The sequence below is a fragment of the Hemicordylus capensis genome, chromosome 1 (genome assembly GCF_027244095.1).
Source record: "Hemicordylus capensis ecotype Gifberg chromosome 1, rHemCap1.1.pri, whole genome shotgun sequence".
Classification (NCBI taxonomy): Eukaryota; Metazoa; Chordata; class Lepidosauria; order Squamata; family Cordylidae; genus Hemicordylus; species Hemicordylus capensis.
In genome coordinates this window covers 381373522-381392907 of record NC_069657.1, presented here as the reverse complement: position 1 = coordinate 381392907, position 19386 = coordinate 381373522, and the positions used below count along the sequence as shown (strand labels likewise).

Sequence of the window (19386 nt, the reverse complement as noted above, 5' to 3'; positions counted from 1 at the left end):
GCCTTCGAATGTATGTCATCCAAAGATAGTTCCTGGACATATTCAAACCTCTTCAGGGTTCAACGCATTTGGAGTGCACGCCCCCTCAGTAGGTCCGGACGGCTGCGGCATGGTGGACAGAGGTCCATCATCTGAACTTCAGCACCCCATTTCAAACTCCTCGGTATCGATGGGTGATCACGACCAATGCATCAAAGCTTGATTGGGGAGCGCACTTAGATGGTTTTCACCTGAGCGGACATTGGTCGCCCAGGGAAAGGACCTGACACATCAACTACCTGGAGTTGCTGGCCATATTCAATGCCCTCAAAGGGTTCTTTCCAGTAATTGTCGATCAATCAGTGACGGTCTAGACAGACAATACGATGGCAAAAGCCTACATCAGTCAACAGGGTGGCACATCTTCAAGGAGTCTGCTGTTTCTGTCAGTGGACCTTTGGCACTGGTGCGTAGCTCATGCAGTCTCACCCCATGCAGTCTACATACAGGGTTTCCTGAATGTTCAGGTGGATGCATTGAGCCCTAAAGGCCCGCAATTCACTCACCCTAGGGCTGATTTACCTTGCATCCAGTTCCACAAAGACAAGGTTGTGCTCAGACCTGATGTCCATTTCCTCCCTAAGGTGGTCTCTACATACCATCGTTCTAAGCTTCTCACGCTGCCAGTATTCTTCCAGAACCCTTCTTCTGATGCTGAGCATAGACTGCATCACTTGGATGTTAGAAGGGCGTTATCCTTCTATGCTCAGAGATCTGCTGAATGGAGGAAAACTCCCTCACTGTTTGTTCTTTATGATGAGCCCCGTAGAGGTCTCCAAGTTTCTGCTCAATCCATGTCTAGGTGGATTGTGTCGACAATAGAGCTCTGTTATAAATTGGCTCATAAGCAGTTACCTGTTCCAGTTAAGGCCCACTCAGTCAGGTCCATGGCGGCCTCTGTTGCCTTTGATTGGGCAGTCCCATTGGATGCTATCTGTCAGGCGGCTACTTGGGATTCACCATTATGGTGATGCCAGGGCACGAAATGATGCTATATTTGGCAGGAGTGTCCTGCAATCTATTTTCAGTTGATGTACTTGTTTCTGAAATAAATACTTCTGGCAGATTCACATTGCTTCTGTTTATTCCCTCCTCCTTGAGTGCTAGCTTATTATGCGCCCATTGGTGCAAAGACAGAGACCATGTCAAAGAACTATAGGTTGCTTACCTGTAACTTTGGTTCTTCTAGTGGTCATCTGTACTTCTACATGTCCTCCCTGCAGGGGTCTCCTGAAGGTGGACTCTGTGACTTAGGGGATGAGGAGTGGTGCAGCCACATATAGCGGCTGGGAGCAGGGTTCCTGCCCAAAGGAGGAAAATTGAGCTTGTTAGGTTCCAACGAGGTCTCTGCGCAGGTGCATAGCCCATTGGTGTAAAAGGACAGATGACTACTAGAAGAACCAAAGTTACAGGTAAGCAACCTGAAGTTCTACAAGGGCTAGAGCTAGAGCTTAGCTTTTTTTTTTTTAATGAAAGCTGGAGACCCGTGTTAGGGTTAATTCATTGAAAATCAACCAAGTGCCCCACTGCCTTGAAAATTGGGTGGTAGGTGGCACCCATGGGAACCTACCTATCACCCAAATTTGGTACCCCTAGGACCTTGTTAAGTGGTCCAAATCAATCCGAATCAAATCAAATACAAATTGAATCTGGGGTGATGGGGGGTAGATTTGGACACAAAACAAATCAGGAGTGATTTGTTTGGGGCACAAATAGAATTTTAAAAAAATTGATTTGTGCACATCCCTATTAGAAACTGAGCTCTCAAAGTCCTAAAGAACTGGAAAATGACGAAAAAGGATATACTGGGACTACATTTTAGACTGATAGGCTAGGTTATGTCATGTAGTTTGAACAGAATCTGGGGGACCTAGGATATAGGAGAGTAGAAGTGAGACCTGGAAGAAGTATACAATATAGGATAGGCTAAAAGAAAAGGTATTAGAGAAAACTCAAAAATAAACTATGGGCAGAATAGGTTTATAGAAATATTATCAAAAATTTAAATTTTTGAAATTTAAATTTTATCAAAATTTAAATATTATCAAAAATTTAAATTAAATTATATACAGGCTCAGCTGGTATTTACCAGAAGCAACGACCATTTGTGGTCAAGAAATGAGTGTAAATAATGCTTTATTTCATTCTCATCTAAGGTGGCAACATCAGCAGAACTGATATTGCTACTTTGTTGAAGCAACTTGTGTTGATCCTGCCAACGCTCCTCTGATTTTGCTACCAGCGTTGACAACTACTTTGAATACACAGATGAAATTATTGTATTGCCATTCTACCTCTCAAATGAACCCAGGAATATCTATGATCTGGATATCACATGCATGTGGCTGGACTCAGGCTGAGGGCCTATCTGAATAGTCATGCATGGATGAATTGGTGCCTTTTAGACAGAAAGGTGATTAATGAATCCATGTTATACATTTATGCTATTTTTTAAAATGCATATTACATGTATGATGGAATTAGCCCACTGTGCTCTCAAGTTTTGCTATTAAGCAGAGTTTATTGCTGTTTGATATTGAAGCTTCTGTGTTTCTTTATTGCGGCTCTGTCTTTCAAGCACTTATTTCTTTTTAAGGAGTGAGACACTAGAGCTGAATGTGAGTTTTTCCAGGTCAGATTTCAGTGCTTTTAGTAGGGCAAGTGAGTTTATTACACTTATCAGTTTACTTCCATTGTTTGTGCCTACCTTAGATTTACTATGGTGAGAATTGTATTTGTAGCATTAGTTCAGTGCAATAAGCTGTTATGTTTGCTGGTGCCTGTTGTTGGGAGTTTGGAGTGGGTAGTTCTGGGGAGCTCTGTAGATAAATGGTAACACTAGGTGAAAAGAGTATTTCAAGAAAGCAACTGAAGAGAAAACATGTTTTGAAAAGCCAGAGGTACTGAAGGGAAAGAATATCGCTGATATGCACCTTGGAACGCCTATGTAGCAAAGACTCTTTAAGGCAGGAGAATGTGTGCTGTGTTTTCTTGTGACACACCCCCATGTGTTTGTGTACATTTCTAGCTCTTCCATGATTTCTGAGAACTTTTGCCATTGTACATTCACACTTCTTGATTTAATTCTCAATGACAAACTACTATTGCACAGTAGTAATGTGATTAAAGTTTTTGTTGCCTTTCTCTCGATATTGGGCCTAGGTACAATTCATGCCTCTAGAGCATTTCTCTGTCATGTTTATATTATACAGAGGTTTTATGTCTTAAGATGTTTGCTACATGGACAAAATGTTTTCCCCCAACACTTTGTATAGCTAATGGCCTATAGCAATTCACTTTCAAGATTCAGTGGTTTGCCTTTGAAGCTATAGCGATTTCACAGTTAGTCCCTTGTTGTTTAGAGCAACATGTTAGTCATTGCACTGCTTCAGTTCTATGACATGAGATATTTTCTAATGGTAATCATTGCCATGGTGGTATTTGTTCAGGATGGCAACAGGGCTGATTAGTCCTGTATATTATAAAGGTAAAATATAACCTTCGACTAGATAGATTTCTTTCATGTCTTCATACAACTATATAGCAACTTGATGTAACACAAACATCTGGGATACAATTATATATCCCACTCTTGAAAGCAGAGATATCACTTTTGTTTGTGTGTGGTTTTAAAAATCTAAATCTCATGAAGGTGTAACCAAAAGATCTATTCTTATAGCTTAGAACCTTTTAGGCAAACTACTGCATCACACTAAGCAGCTACTGTGGTATTGTGTGAATTTTCATTAGGATTCTAGTCTTCAAGTCCCTTTTTCCAATGCCTTAAATATGTACAATATTACTACTTTTGGTATCCCTTTGGGATCAGCGAGGACTTTGCATATGTGGGGGGATTTAAGGTCAGGCTTATACTATTTTATAGAAAGAAACTTCATATATTCATATTCTGTCTGGCTAATGCAGAATTGTGTTTTGTGGGCATATCAGTCAGTATAATGTGTTAAGTTAGAAAACTTACTAACTTTGATGTTGTTGTAATGAAGAACATTTAACAGGATGGGATACAAGATGAGACTTTTTATAGAAGTGGCTCTCGTGTCTTTGATAGTCCCAGAACATAACTGTATACCTTAATGTATTACAAATAGTTTTAAAATAGTATGTATAACAGATATCTAATGCTTGTGTTCTGGGCATTTCTCGGCATTTGCCATTTTGATTCTATTAACTAATACATGTTAATTTCTAGCATTTCAAATTTTCATTTTCTTCCTTTGCCTATAAAACACAGAGTTTATTAACATATTGTCTAAAATATGTGACTTGCAATCTACAAAGTTTAGTGAAAGATGCCTTATTTTTCTAGGAAACAAACTTCTAGTGCTTTGTAGTATGTTACTTAGTTTCTTAATTAGTTTCTGCTAAAGCTCATTTTGAGAACAACTCTACAAAGCATAATTGAAAACTACGGAATGTATAATAGGGATCACTGTTCCCTCTTAGGCGTGTGCATGTGCGCGCACTCACACATTTTTTGATGTCCATTCAGCTACTTTTAGATCCTGCTCAGGTTTAATCAGGAAGGTCCCACTCTGAATGCCTATGCGCACACACTGCCTTGATAGTGCTTCCCAGAACAAAACGCATTACGCACACAGATGAAAAAAATTAGAGAGAACACTGATAGGGATACTGTATTAAAAATCATTAATTGAACAGTATCTCTATAATCTTAATGGTAATCTGGTATCCTTCACAACGTGAGCTTTGCACCTGCACAGTAGTCCCTTCAGAAGATTCCAAGCTCTTCATAGTGCTCTGAAGCTTTGCCCCTTAAGAGCTTCAATAACAAGCAGAGTGTGCTTGTTATTATTGGCGCCAAAACGCTCAGTCTCTTAGTTCCTTCTCGATTGCCATCATGAATGGTTCCCTCGGTTTTCACTCTTCGTGTTTGGTTCCTGAAAGACAAAATTTACAGCTTACATATTAGTTTTATTGACCTTGCACTGTTTCTGACTACTCTTTGGGATTTGACTCTAATGGGCTCATGGAAGACCTTTAAGCTGTGTTCCTCCTGCTGTGCAACCCTCCCCTCTTCTGATAAACATGAACTTTGTTCTGTTTTGAGGAAGATCATAATATGCTCGCTTCTAGAATTTGCCTCTCCTTTTCTAAACAAACTCTGGAAAAGCAGAGAATTGTGCTTGAGAGTGGCACTTTACGAACAGGCCCTTCCCCATCAACCCCAGTGACACTTCCGACACCGACATCCACTATCTCAATGTTGGGCTCAACTCTGAAACTGTCGTCCATTTCTCCAACTACTTTTTAAAAGCCTTGTGATGTTTCTAAAGATCGCCGTAAACATCACAAAAAATGCAAAAATTAAGAGGAGGATTCTCCTCCCCATATGAAACACTGGAAAATTTCTCTTTAGGCCTCAGCATCGACGGCTTTGACATCAGTGCTGCCTTTGTCACCAGCCTGACCATCACTCTCCACATTGACACCTTCAACACTGGTCCAACCATCGGCCTCCACATCAATTTCAGTGCTGAGCCACCCACCCATTTTGGTACAGCCCTGTCGACCATGGCTGCTAGGATGCCAGATGTCTTCCGAACACCATTCCCATTGACTGTTCAGGCTGTTGGTTCCCATACTCTGGCAATTTTTTAAAAACATCTGAAAACCCATCTTTTTAACCAAGCTTTCTCAGCCTTTTAAAATTTGTTGGTTTTAATTTTGTAATTGATTTTAAATTGTTGAATTGTTTTAACTTTTTTTATGTGTTTTAATTATTTTATGGTAACCGCCCAGAGATGAAAGTTTGGGCGTATATAAATGTGATACATACATACATCTTCCTCTTCACCAGAGGTGATCGAGGTGCTTTCCACAACTCCACTCTTGACGCCAGCCTCAACACCAGCCTCAATGTCTATCTCAGTGCCTGCACCAAAATGCACCTCTGCCAGAATCCAAACCTCAATGCCGACTCCACTACCGACCTCAACCGAGCACACATTGCCCAAGCACATGCCTGCTGCTTCAGCTGCTCTCTCAACACCTGTCTTTGGATTGCACTTACCTTCAACACTGTCTGTGTTGAAAGACATTCCTCTCTTCCATCAACATCAAGTCTATTCTGGCTTCTCCAATAATGAAACCTTCTGGTTCTACCTTTAAGAGATTCTCCCTCCACAGACTTGACATCGATGATATAGCTAGCTGTGCCACCGTAGAAGTTCTTAAGACACCATCGGCATCTCCAGTACGTGCAAATCCTCATTGCTCTCCATCTTACCTTCCTGCTTAACCTTGGAAGGAAAGGCTTCATTTCTCACTCCCTGCCTGCTCTTCTGACTGGAGATGATTGGAATACTGGAGCTCCCCTGGGGTTATATCAGGTTATACCCAGGTTATATCAGCTGGCTGGGGAGATTTAAAGACCTTCTATACATGCCTTCCCCATCTCTGCCATATGATTATGAGGAGTTCTGGCTTTGGAAACTCACTATTCAAGCAGACCTGTCCTTCGAGCATCCACTGGACACACACAAACCCCATGTCACAATCCCCTTTGGCACAGTCTTCTCTTCTTCCACCTATGGATCTCCCCATCCAACGTCCTACCAAACTAGCTATCCCCTCCACAAGTACAGTGGGGGCACCTGCTATATGCTGAATGCACTTCTTACTCTGACAGTGAATCCAAACATATGGAGAACCTGTCAGACCCTTCCCCAGGCAACAATGTACCCAATAATCCATCCAACTCTCCTACTGAGGAAACCAAATTGAACCACATCCAAGTAGCTGAAATGGCTAAAACCCTTGGCTTGGAACTCAAATTCCCCAGCCCCAACTGTTAAAGATCTGGTCTTTGCTTTTGTTTCCTCTACTTCAACTTCCCAACCCATAGCACTTCTCATGCTGCCAGTTCTAATCAATTCAGCAAAATCTGCCTGGGATGCTCCATCTACAGCCACGGCCACCTCCAAAAGACTGGAAAATTTCTATAGAGTCCAGGAGGATGATTGTAAGTTTCTATTTGAGCTCCCTCTGCCTAATTCACGTGTAGTGGGCTGTGCACTGAGCAGCAAGTCTGGCCAAAAGCATTCTGCTCCTTACCAACAAAGAAGGCAGAAAGCTAGATTCACTTAGCCGGAAAATTGACTCGTCTTTATCCCTCTCAATGAAAATAGCCAGCTATCTGGCCTGCATGACCATATTCTATTATTCATTGTGAGAAGGGTTTAAAGGTGACCTAAATGACATTCCCGAAATGATCCAAACTAGATTCAAAGAACTACTGTTGAAATTGGCAGATATTACCTGCTAGAACTTAAGAACCACCAAACATCTTAAGGAAACAGGAAAAGACAGGAGAGCTGGTCTTGTGGTAGCAAGCATGACTTGTCCCTTTAGCTAAGCAGAGTCCGCCCTGGTTGCAATGAGAGACTTGAAGTTGTGAGCACGGTAAGATATTCCCCTTAGGGGATGGAGCCACTCTGGGAAGGGCATCTAGGTTCCAAGTTCCCTCCCTGGCATCTCCAAGATAGGGCTGAGAGAGATTCCTGCCTGCAAACTTGGAGAAGCCACTGCCAGTCTGTGAAGACAATACTGAGCTAGATAGACCAATGATCTGACTCAGTTTATGGCAGCTTACTATGTTCCTATGAAACATAATCACTCACCTTGGCTAGCACTATCTCTCTGAGGTGTCATGCCTGGCTCTGCTTATCCAAAAGTCAAGGTTTACAGTTAGGACTTTCTCATCCTCCTCTACTCTGCAGTTCTATTCCCAGAGGTTTAAGATATTCAGCAGACTCAGATACCAATACAACCAGTCTGACTGGAGGTATAGCAGTAAGTCCTTCCCATACTCTCAGAAATGTTCTTTCCCTTAAAGGAGTAGGCCACAACAAAAGGCCAAACATCAGGATCCCACCAAACAAGATCTTTGACTTCCAGTTTTCCTGCCTGTCGGACCTTCTGCCCCCATCAGACTTGCACCCTTCCTTTTCAATTGGCATCTAATCACATCCGACGCCTGGGTGCTAAGTATCATCTCCACTCACTACACCATAGAATTCCACACCACTCCCCATTTCCTTGGGATAAAACACCCTCACAAACCCTACCCTACTAACAGAAGTTCAACCTGTTGTCCAAAGGGGTGATAGAGCCAGTTTTAGGGGTGGACCAATGGGCAGGTTCTATTACAGGTACTTCCAAGTACCCCAAAGGGATGGTGGTCTCTGACCCATACTAGATCTCCTTTCCCTCAACATCCACATGAAAAAAATTCAGATGATCGTGCTTCAACAACTCCTTCCTCTCCTAGTGGAAGAAGAAAGGCTCACCACGTTGGACCTCAAAGGCGCCTACTTTCATGTGGGGATCCAACCAAGCCACAGGAAATATCTTCATTTCACCATGGGGGACAACATTTACCAGTATATGGTCCTCCCATTTGGGCTCTCTACAGCCCTGTGTTTTCACCAAATGTGTGAGTGCAGTCATTGCCCACCTCAGGATGGAAGGAATCTCAATTTCCCTGAATCTGGACAATTGGTTGATTACCTTTCCAGACAAGGCACTACTAGCCAATCACATCCAGATGATACTCGTTCTATTGGAAAACGTAGGCTTCCAAGGGAAACTGAAGAAATCCCAATGTGAAGAAATCTGTCCCCCAAAAATCTTTGACTTATATAGGCGCCATCCTGGAAGCGAGTGCAAAGCAAACCTGTCTCCCAGAGGACCAGAGTCTTGCCCTGTTGCACATGATTGATCTCTTCTAGTCCAGACCCACCCAGGAGGCACAATCCATCCAATGCCTCTTAGGCCTGATGGCATCTTGCACAGCAACAGTTCTCTATGCCATACTCTGCATGCAACATCTTCAGTTATGGTTCCTCTCACAGTTCCGTCCGAAAGTGGACAGTCAATGTATGCAATTATTGCTGCCACAAGCTGTACTAGACTCCCTGCTTTGGTGGACTCTTAACAGAAAACCTAACGATGGGCATTCTGTTCCATCTTCCCCACCATAACTCTAACTATGGATGCCTCCCTAAAAGGTGGGATGCTCACTGTACAGGGCTTCATACACAAGGCTTCTGGAACCACCAAAAGTCACTCCTCCATATAAACTTTCTAGCACTCTTGGTGGTCCTCTTGGCCCTCAAAGCTTTTCTACCAATTCTGAGCTGCAGGACAGTCCAAGTCCTGCTGGACAACACAACCATAATAGCTTACATCAACTGCCAGGGTGGCACAATATCAAAATCCCTCTTCAGCCTATCCATTCAACTCTGGGATTGGTCCATTAACCATCGAATCTACTCATTGGCCCTTCATATGAAGGGCACCAATAACACGTTGGCAGACGGTCTCAGCAGAGAATAAAATTTCTCTTCTCAGTACAGATGGGAGGTCAACTACAATGTCCTCTCTGATCTTTTCCTTCATTGGGGGACTTCCCAAGTGGACCTCTTTGCAACCCAACCCAACAAAAAGTACTCCCTCTTCTGCTTGAGAGCAGCACTGGGCAAATGTCTCTGGAGGATGCCTTCCAAATCCCCTGGACCATACATCTGGTATACCTCTTCCCACCATTCCCTCTTCTGTCACATGTTCTCAGCAAAAGCCTACAGCACAAGACAAAATGCATACTACTCACACCCTGGTGGCCAAAGCAGCCGTGGTTCCCTCTCATCTTACTACTGTCTCGGGGCCTCCATCACCACATACACCAGTGCCTGGATCTTCTCTCCCAGAATGGGGGCCAGGTGGTCCATCACATTCTCCTGACATTAAACATAACAGCCTGGACTGAACCTTTAGATCATATCTTGCTCCATGAGCGGAAAGACTCCACCAGACGTAATATTCCTATAAATGGGAAAGGTTTTTCAATGCTGCAAAATCTAAGAGTGTCAAGCCAACTGCTGCTTCCGTCCACCAAGTTCTCCTGTACTTGACTTCCCTGAAACATGCTAGCCTTTCCAACTGATCCATAAAAGTCCTTATGTCAGCCTTGTCTGCAGTACACTCAGGATGGGATTCCACAACCTCATTTTCGCACCCCAACTGTAAAAGATATCTAAAAGGGCTCGACAACCTCTATCCTCCAGTTAAGAAACCAGTTGAACCCTGGATTCTCTCTTTAGTGCTCTCCACTCTCACAAAAGTCCCTTTTAAACCATTATCCCCAGCCACTATTAAACTACTCTCGTTCAAAACAGCTTGCAACTACTACTCTAAATTGCAACTACTACTGCTTGAAGGGTTAGCGAACTCACCACCCTAAGAGCTGATGATTCCTTTACTGTATTCTTCCCCAATAAAGTTGTGATGCGAACTGACCCCTCCTTTCTACCTAAAGTGGTCTCCCGATTTCCACATTAACCAGGACATTGTTCTTCCCACATTTTTCATGAATCCCGTCTCCCCACTGGAAAATTCTCTGCATTTTATGAACATTTGTTGGGCACTCTACTATCTGGGCAAGACCAAGAGCTTTACAATGTCCAGTAGACACTTCGTAACATTAAAAGGTGCTAATAAGGGCCAACCTATATCCCATTAAAGACTTTCCAAATGACTGATCCAGCTAATCACTGCCTGCTGCTAAATAATAATAATAATAATAATAATAATAATAATAATAATAATAGCACCTCAACACCATAGGGGCCACAGAAATCACCATCAGCCAGTTACAAAAAGCAACTTTACTGGGAACAGCCTTTATTTTGCGACGATATCTATAACAACAGCAACAACATTGACAATAAAATTCAGCCATCCCAGGTCCTTGGGAAGGACTCGATGGCTGGATAAAACAAACCAGTCAATAACACTTGTCTGACTGTGTAAACAAGAAATAATAATGCAAGTCCATCAAACAGTAGAGGAGGAGAAAAGAGGCCTTGAAGAATATATAAAGGATAGTGAAGAAGATGCACTTAAAATGGTCAATAACGAGAAACTATTCAACACCAATGAAACAAAGCAGGCATACAAGAAAGAACAAGTCAAGAACCGAGCAGAAAAATGGAAAAATAAGCCCGTGCATGGTCAATATTTGCACAATATAAGTGGAAAATCAGACATCACCAAGACCTGGCAATGGCTTAAGAATGGCAACTTGAAGAAAGAAACTGAGAGTTTACAGTAATACTGGCTGCACAAGAACAGGCACTAAGAACAAATGCAATAAGAGCAAAAGTCGAAAAATCAACAACAAACAGCAAGTGCCGCCTTTGTAAAGAAGCAGATGAAACCGTGGACCACCTAATCAGCTGTTGTAAAAAGATCGCACAGACTGACTACAAACAAAGGCATGACAAGGTAGCAGGGATGATACACTGGAACATCTACAAAAAATACAAGCTACCTGTAGCCAAAAATTGGAGGGACCATAAAATTGAGAAAATGGTAGAAAATGAAGATGCAAAAATATTATGGGACTTCCAACTACAAACAGACAAACATCTGCCACACAATACACCAGATATAACTGTAGTCGAGAAGAAAGAAAATCAAGTCAAAATAATCGACATAGCAATACCAGGGGATAGCAGAATAGAAGAAAAAGAAATAGAAAAAATCACCAAATACAAAGATCTACAAATTGAAATTGAAAGTCTGTGGCAGAAAAAGACCAAAATAATCCCAGTGGTAATTGGCGCCCTGGGTGCAGTTCCAAAAGACCTTGAAGAGCACCTCAACACCATAGGGGCCACAGAAATCACCATCAACCAATTACAAAAAGCAGCTTTACTGCTTCTTTTCTGCGATGATATCTATAACAAATGACAATAAAATTCTGGCATCCCAGGTCCTTGGGAAGGACTCGATGTCTGGATAAAACAAACCAGTCAATAACACCTGTCTGACTGTGTAAACAAGAAATAATAATAATACACCAGATATAACTGTAGTCGAGAAGAAAGAAAAACAAGTTTAAAGACCTTGAAGAGCACCTCAACACCATAGGGGCCACAGAAATCACCATCAGCCAATTACAAAAAGCAGCTTTACTGGGAACAGCCTATATTCTGCGACGATATCTATAACAATTGACAATAAAATTCAGCCATCCCAGGTCCTTGGGAAGGACTTGATGTCTGAATAAAACAAACCAGTCAATAACACCTGTCTGACTGTGTAAACAAGAAATAATAATAATACACCAGATATAACTGTAGTCGAGAAGAAAGAAAAACAAGTTAAAATAATTGACATAGCAATACCAGGGGATAGCAGAATAGAAGAAAAAGAAATAGAAAAGATCACAAAATACAAAGATCTACAAATTGAAATTGAAAGGCTGTGGCAGAAAAAGACCAAAATAATCCCAGTGGTAATTGGCGCCCTAGGTGCAATTCCAAAAGACCTTGAAGAGCACCTCAACACCATAGGGGCCACAGAAATCACCATCAGCCAATTACAAAAAGCAGCTTTACTGGGAACAGCCTATATTCTGCGATGATATCTATAACAACAGCAAAAAACATTGACAATAAAATTCAGCCATCCCAGGTCCTTGGGAAGGACTCGATGGCTGGATAAAACAAACCAGTCAATAACACCTGTCTGACTGTGTAAACAAGAAATAATAATAATAATGCCATTCCACCAGGGTCATGGCCACCTCTGCTGCCCACTTATCCTGTATTGCCATTTCCCAAATACAGAAAGCTGCCACTTGTTCTTCCAACTTATCTTTTGTAAAACACTATGCCCTGGACATCCATACTGCAGCTGCGGCTGGGTTTGCGCAGGTTGTACTCTAAACGTTCTATGATTGTATAACCTCAGATCCTCCTCCTTTGCGGAGAGCTCACTATTTGCCCACATTATGAAGAACTAGTATCTTTCAGCCCGTTGAAATAACGGGCACTAGTAGCCTTCTCCCCGCACCTTCCACCCCAGTATCCGGGCTCCTCGGAAGCTGAGGAGAAGGTAGAGGAGGAGCAGGAGGTGCTTGAGCAGCTGGCCGCACAATATAGGTCTGAGGCGGCGGCAGGAGGGTTTGGAGATGGCAGCTTGCGGGGATGAATGTGGGCTGCCGGCTGTTCTGGGCTTGGAGGCAGTTAGTATTTTCCTCCTTCTCTTGTTCGTCGGCGGTGGCTCTGCCGCCGCCTTGCCCGGCTTCTTCAGTTGCCTCCTTCCTCTGTGCGGCGGCGCCTTGGCCGGCTTCCCCTGCCGGCTCCTCCCTCCATCCGTTGGTGGCGGCCCCGGCCCCTTTTCCCGCTGCCTCTTCACCCTGTTCGGCGGCGGTGGTGCCGCCGCCGCCTCTCCTCCCGCGCGGTCGGGTCGGACCCACCTCCGCCATCTTTCCCTGCCCCGCGGTTGGTCCGAGCCCGCCCCCGCCGCCTCTGTCCCTTTCAGCAGCAGGGCCGGTCCCGCCGCTGCCACCTCTGCCCTCCCCGTAGGCCATTTTCGGCCCGCCGCTTCTCCTCCTCCAACATGGCCGCCTGGTGCCTGCGGCCGTATCTTTCTCGGACGTTCTGGGCATGCGCTCCGTTTCCGTTGCATGCCCAGAACGGCCGAGAAAGACACGGGCGCACACTCAACCTCTTTATTATAGAGGATACTGGATCACCATTACAGGTTGCTCACCTGTAACTTTTGATACTTAGGTGATCCCGTGTCATTCACAACACCCACCCAGCCTCCCCGCTCTTTTGGATGTTCCTACTGTACTTAGCTTATAAACTCCATTCTGCACAGCAAGAGCTTCAGAGTGCTATGAAGACTTAAAATCTTCCAAGGGGACTATTGCACAGGTGCAACACCCACATTCTGAATGATACTGGGTCACCAAAAGATCAAAAGTTACAGGTGTGTAATCAGTTTATCCTTTCATACGTACTTCATTTTGGAGATTAGTCATGGTAAATTTGCATCAAAGGAAATTATGTCAGTAGTATTGTTACAATTGCACTATACCTGCTCCCTACCACTACCACCTTTTGAGGATGTGCAGCATTAAAGAGTTGACCAATATATGATGGCAGCTGTGCTGGTGGCTCTTGGTCTTTTGGCCCTTAACCCTTTAGGACCAGAAGACAAATAGCTATATGCAGTATTAACGGCTGTTCTTTCCCAGCCTGGGAAACATGGCACAGTTCTTTGTCTACAGGAAGAAAGCAGAAAAGTTCACTTTGCCACTGGATTGCTTCCTTGGAGCAATTGTTAACTGCTTTAGGTCAATGACAGATTGCAGGGCTGATTTCAGTTCAGTTCAGCATACTTTTTTTGCCCAAATATAAGTGGTAACTCAGGTGCCATTTAAAGGGAATATCTCTTAACATCTCAAATACAGAATGAGAGCTGGAAGTTATGTTCAGCACATAGACATTAATGTAACAAAAAAGAACTGTTCATGTGGAAGTTAAGAAAAAACATTAAAAGAAGAAAAATGTACAATCAATTTTGAACCAATTTCTTCATTACTCTGTTTACACAACATTTTAAGGATATGTTTGTATCAGATTCCAAGTTTTTAATTAGGCACTGGGGTTTATCTAGGGCTTCAGAAAGAATGATCTAGACAAAAGTAAACATATAGCCAACAGTAACAGTTTCAAATAGAGGAAGAGGAAATCATCAAAGCTAACAGTCTCTTCTGTCTCTATAGCTTTTGAGTTGTTCTGAAAATTGGTATAATTGGATTTGTTAATGTTTTTATATTATAATGTAATGGCAGAATGTAAATTAAAGGAGAAAATTTTGAAGAACCCAGAAATACAGGATGTATTGAAACTTTTAATCAATCCTAAAATACTATTTTACTGATGGAAAGATGTAATCTTTAAAAACTAATATGCACTCAAAACAAATACCTGTCTCAGCTTTATCCTTCACTGTTACTATGAATGCAAAATACTTTTTGGTTAGGAAACTTCTTATGCAGCTACATTTTATAAGACCATACAATGCATAGCATAAGCAGCAGCAGGAGCCAGCAGAGCAATTTACTGATTGTTTATGCTGATAGTCCCATTGATTTCTACCAAATACTGTTGTTGAGCATACTTAATATGAACTTGAGGAATTGCATGGGAGACTTTATGACATGTTCACAATGAATTGGATAAAATGCAAAGACAGTTAGTTACTTAGGTCCTTTCAAAATATCATGAGTTTGTACTTAAAAGTGTGGGATTAAGTCCCATTGATTTTATATGGGAGCTACGTGTGCCACACTTTCTCTAGATTGCATCCTTGGAGACTTTAGAAAATGTTCCTCAAGAGAGACATTATCTGATTAAGTGTTGTATGTTACAGGGGAAAGCTACTCTTGTAACAAGGTAGTTTGAAATTGAGGGGGGCAGGTAAATTTAAGCAGGATCTGGTGACAATTTATATTCTTCTTCTCAGATGTGTTGGATATTATTTACCTTACACTCTCTTATGGATATTTAAATTGATCTTTTAACAGTATTTACTTTATGATCATCAAGTATGTGTCAATTTCTTATGAGCATTTTAATATAACTGGTGCCTTCTGTTGTTGCTGGCTGGTTTCTTTCCTTTTCCCTTTCCGAAGATTAAAGGCCCTATTCTTTGGGGCACATTTACTGTAACTGCTTGAGATAGTTTGTGTACAGGAACTGCTTGCATCCTCATCTTATTTTGTCAGCTTATTGATGAATTTTGGATTCTAGAGCTCTAATGCCCAGCTTTTCATTTGTTTGCTTTACAAAACTACCATTTTTGTACTGCCATTTAGCCAAAAATCTTCTTATTATTGCATCTTTGTGAAATATATTTAAGAACTTATAGGTATCATCTGCTATGCAAATACTTTTTGTATTAGTTTACCAGAGTTGGAATGCAAGAAAACTAGCTTTTGCCTGTATGCAGACATGGCAAAGTAAGGTTTCTTCACTACATACTAGTCTATCTTGGCTACATTTCCCCCAAAGACTTCTGCTTCATGGTGTTCAGTGCTTTGCTTCTTATTTATACAACAAGACTTTCAGTCTGGGAATAGAATGCTATGGTTTTCATAGTACAGATCTGTTAAAAAATGCCAATCTATTGGAAAATATGCAGACATGTATTCTTGACAATTCTTCAGTTGCCTGAAGTGAATATCCTTGACTTGGCTGCCTCTTTGTATCTTCCATCTGTGATTGCAAATCACTCTTCACCACTTTTAAAATATACAATGATATCTGCTTTAACTTCCTTATGCATCCTGATGTTTGCTTCCAGAAGATGTTAACGCCTGCTCTGAGGACTTTTCATTTGCTTTTTAGTCTGAGCTTTTCACACTTCCATATTTTTTTAAAGCTTTGCTTTGTAAACCATAAGTCCTAGAAACTCACTTAAAAAGAAGAGATACTGAAGAGTAGCCAATGGAAGACATCATGGCTGTGGTTTGCCTTTCTATTATTTAATCCATGAAGAACATAACAGTATGATATAGAATTATATATATGAAAGAAATATTTGCTCAATAGGACCTCTTATTCATCAGTGTGTGACTTTGCATTTAATAAGCGTTTTGTTGGAATTGGAAGCACTGATGATGTACACTGGTTAAAAAAGGGGGAGAGAGATGCTGCAATCTAGAAACTGTTAATTGAGCTCTTTTAGATAAAGTTCTTATAACTTCCAGTGATCACCACACTCTGAAATTCACATGATACACGCCAAAGAGCATTTTTTAGTTTACTTGTTTAAGTAGTGGCTCCTTTTCTGCTTCCCTCCCCCACCCTCGTGCTGCATAACAAACCGGTTTTGAAATAGTCCTGTTAGTATGTCTGAATATGCAGCATAGGAGGCTACAGTTTGAACATGTAGTTTGGTGAGCTCAGAATTCATCTAGCACCTCTGGAAGGAACTTTCTGAATTGTGGCTAAAGGCCATAACAGATACCTAAACAGATCACCTCATTGCCAGGTTCAACTCGGTTAAAGACTGTATAAGCATATTCAGATTTAGTTTGGGCTTTCTGAAAGATTGATCTCTTTTATGTAAGAAAAGTGTCTGATTTATAATGAATCTGTATTATTCAACATTTGAGGGAGGGGGGACTAGACTGCGTTTCTTTTGTTTGTATTAAAGATTAAAAAATTAAATTTTGGATTTTATACTCCTAGCAGAGCATCTCTCTCCATATAGCTGTTAACTTATTCAAAACATTTGCTGTGCTTTCGAAACTTTCCATAAATAGTACTCAGTTATTAAACTTAAATGTTTTTCAGCTGCATCCAATGAACTAGGTACATTCCAAAATCCAGCATATCATTGCTAAGGCTGGGGTTCAGAGAAGGACACACACAAAACAGGAGAGAACTGCATGTTTAGGCAAAGCTTTGCCATCCATTCTGGTCACAGCAATTCCCATGGTTAAAAGTTGTTTTTTAAACTGAAAAAAGGTTTGTCTCTTCAGCAGTAGAAACTACTGTGCCCCCCCCCAAAAAAAACCCCAAGCAAAAACCAAGATGGACATGTGAGTCTCTCTCATACAGCTTATCTCCTCTTTGTATTCTGATCATACAGCTTCTCTCCTCTCTGTATTCTGGTTGTATTCAAAAAAGCTGCTAATTTTGGGTGCCTGCCTCTTCAAAACTCTGGATAAAATTCTGTGGGAAGTGTGACAAAACCTCCTGCCCAGCATTTCTAGAGAGGGCTACTCAAAATGAATCTGTTTTTAAAAAATAAATCGTGAGACATATGTCTAAACGGAGTTGAGTTTCAGATTTGAACACTTTTATAGCTAAATAAATACTTCTGTATATTGGCTAGGATCCAAAGAGCTATTTCAAGTGTGCCCAAGGGCTTGGGTATGTCCATTGGGATTTCTGACTGTTTTCTTTATGTAGGAGACACCTCCCCACCACCAATAGGAAGGGTTTGACATAAGGCACAAGGCACTGTTTGAGGAACACAAGCCCAAAGCATCCTTGAGTATGCAGTAGTTACACAGTTCTTTGGATCCAGGCCTTAGTAAGCAGAATATTTGTTTTCCAAGCAATCCTTTATCAGTTAACCCATTGTAATGAAAACAGTATTAAGTCTCTGAAGAATAGTCAAACACAAAGCACACAGTGAAAAATGAAAATACACCTACATTGAGAAATATGGGCCCAAGATGAGGAAAATAGATACTTCCTTTAGAGGTAGTCAACTCGAATAGCTTCTTGACATTTTAGGTACATCTTTACACATCATAGATAATGGTAGATGTTTCTCATTAAACCAAGTCATCTTTTTAAATCTTCTGTTAGTTTTAAAGCATCTTTCTGTCACTGATTCTGGTTGCTTGACTATATTCTTGTCAGTTGACAATACTAATGGAAAATTCTCATCTCTAAGGGATTTCATATATATGCATATATATATATGGAGCCTGCTGTTCTTCACCCTCTGTGCATCCACAATATTAACCAGTATACGCCATTTGGCACTGAACATTTCCCCCCAAGTATTTTTAATATTAACTGACATTTTTTAAACCTTTCAAGCGATGGCACCATTAAGGAGGAAGAAGAAGAAGAGGAGGAGGAAGAAGAGGAAGATGACAACAATGAGGAAGAAGAGTTTGAATGTTATCCACCAGGCATGAAAGTCCAAGTGCGGTATGGACGAGGGAAAAATCAAAAAATGTACGAAGCTAGTATTAAAGATTCTGATATTGAAGGTGGAGAAGTCCTTTACTTGGTGCACTACTGCGGATGGAATGTGAGGTAATTGAGATTTAGCTAGTGATTACTTCCTTTAAAATACTTCTAAAATACACTTGTGTATTTTAAAACACAGTGAATATTGAACTTTTTCAATATTGCTGCTCTATGAAGACCATTGTACTGTATAAAGTTATTTATATTATAGGATATAACCATAGCAACTACTATCCTATAGATCAAGAGAGAGAAAAGCTTAAACCTGCCTCAGCTTTAATTGCTGCCTGAGAGTGAAATAGCAAGTATGCCCCTTAACCATTAGTTCTACTCAGTGATGTAATATTGAGCAAAATGCAACTAGATCTCTACACATTGCTTGAAGTCTAGCATGGAAAACAAATATACATTTTACCAAGAAGTGGAGGTGAGATGAGATTTTATTTGGAAAACCTGGCTTTCTTTCTGGATAAATGCATGCAAGACTACATACTTCATTTTCAGCATTAGACCAGATGATGAGACTTTGAACACCCACAGTCCTTATAAGCATCTTAGTGGGCACTAAATACTTCTCTTTCAGTTGTCTTTTGCTTGGCTTTCACTTGGTTTCTTGTTGCCATGTACTTTTGAAGAACATCCATCTTGGCACAGTCACTTGAGTTATTGGTTTTTATCAGAATATCTTCCTATTATGGCTTGTTGCCATAATCTAGTGCTTTGGGGA

At 41.3% G+C, this 19386-nt stretch overlaps 1 protein-coding gene across 3 annotated transcripts in view; it reads left to right on the top strand.

The window, feature by feature from the left end:
* The window catches only part of ARID4B (AT-rich interaction domain 4B), a 198303-nt gene that overhangs the window by 149679 nt on the left and 29238 nt on the right, over positions 1-19386 (top strand). For 2 of the 3 annotated variants that reach the window (XM_053299581.1, XM_053299573.1), the window contains exon 17: positions 18504-18725. The exons of the other annotated variant lie outside the window; for it this stretch is intronic. In XM_053299581.1, the coding sequence (XP_053155556.1) occupies positions 18504-18725 (222 nt within the window). The remainder of the gene's footprint in view (positions 1-18503; positions 18726-19386) is intronic. 3 annotated transcript variants of the gene reach the window in all.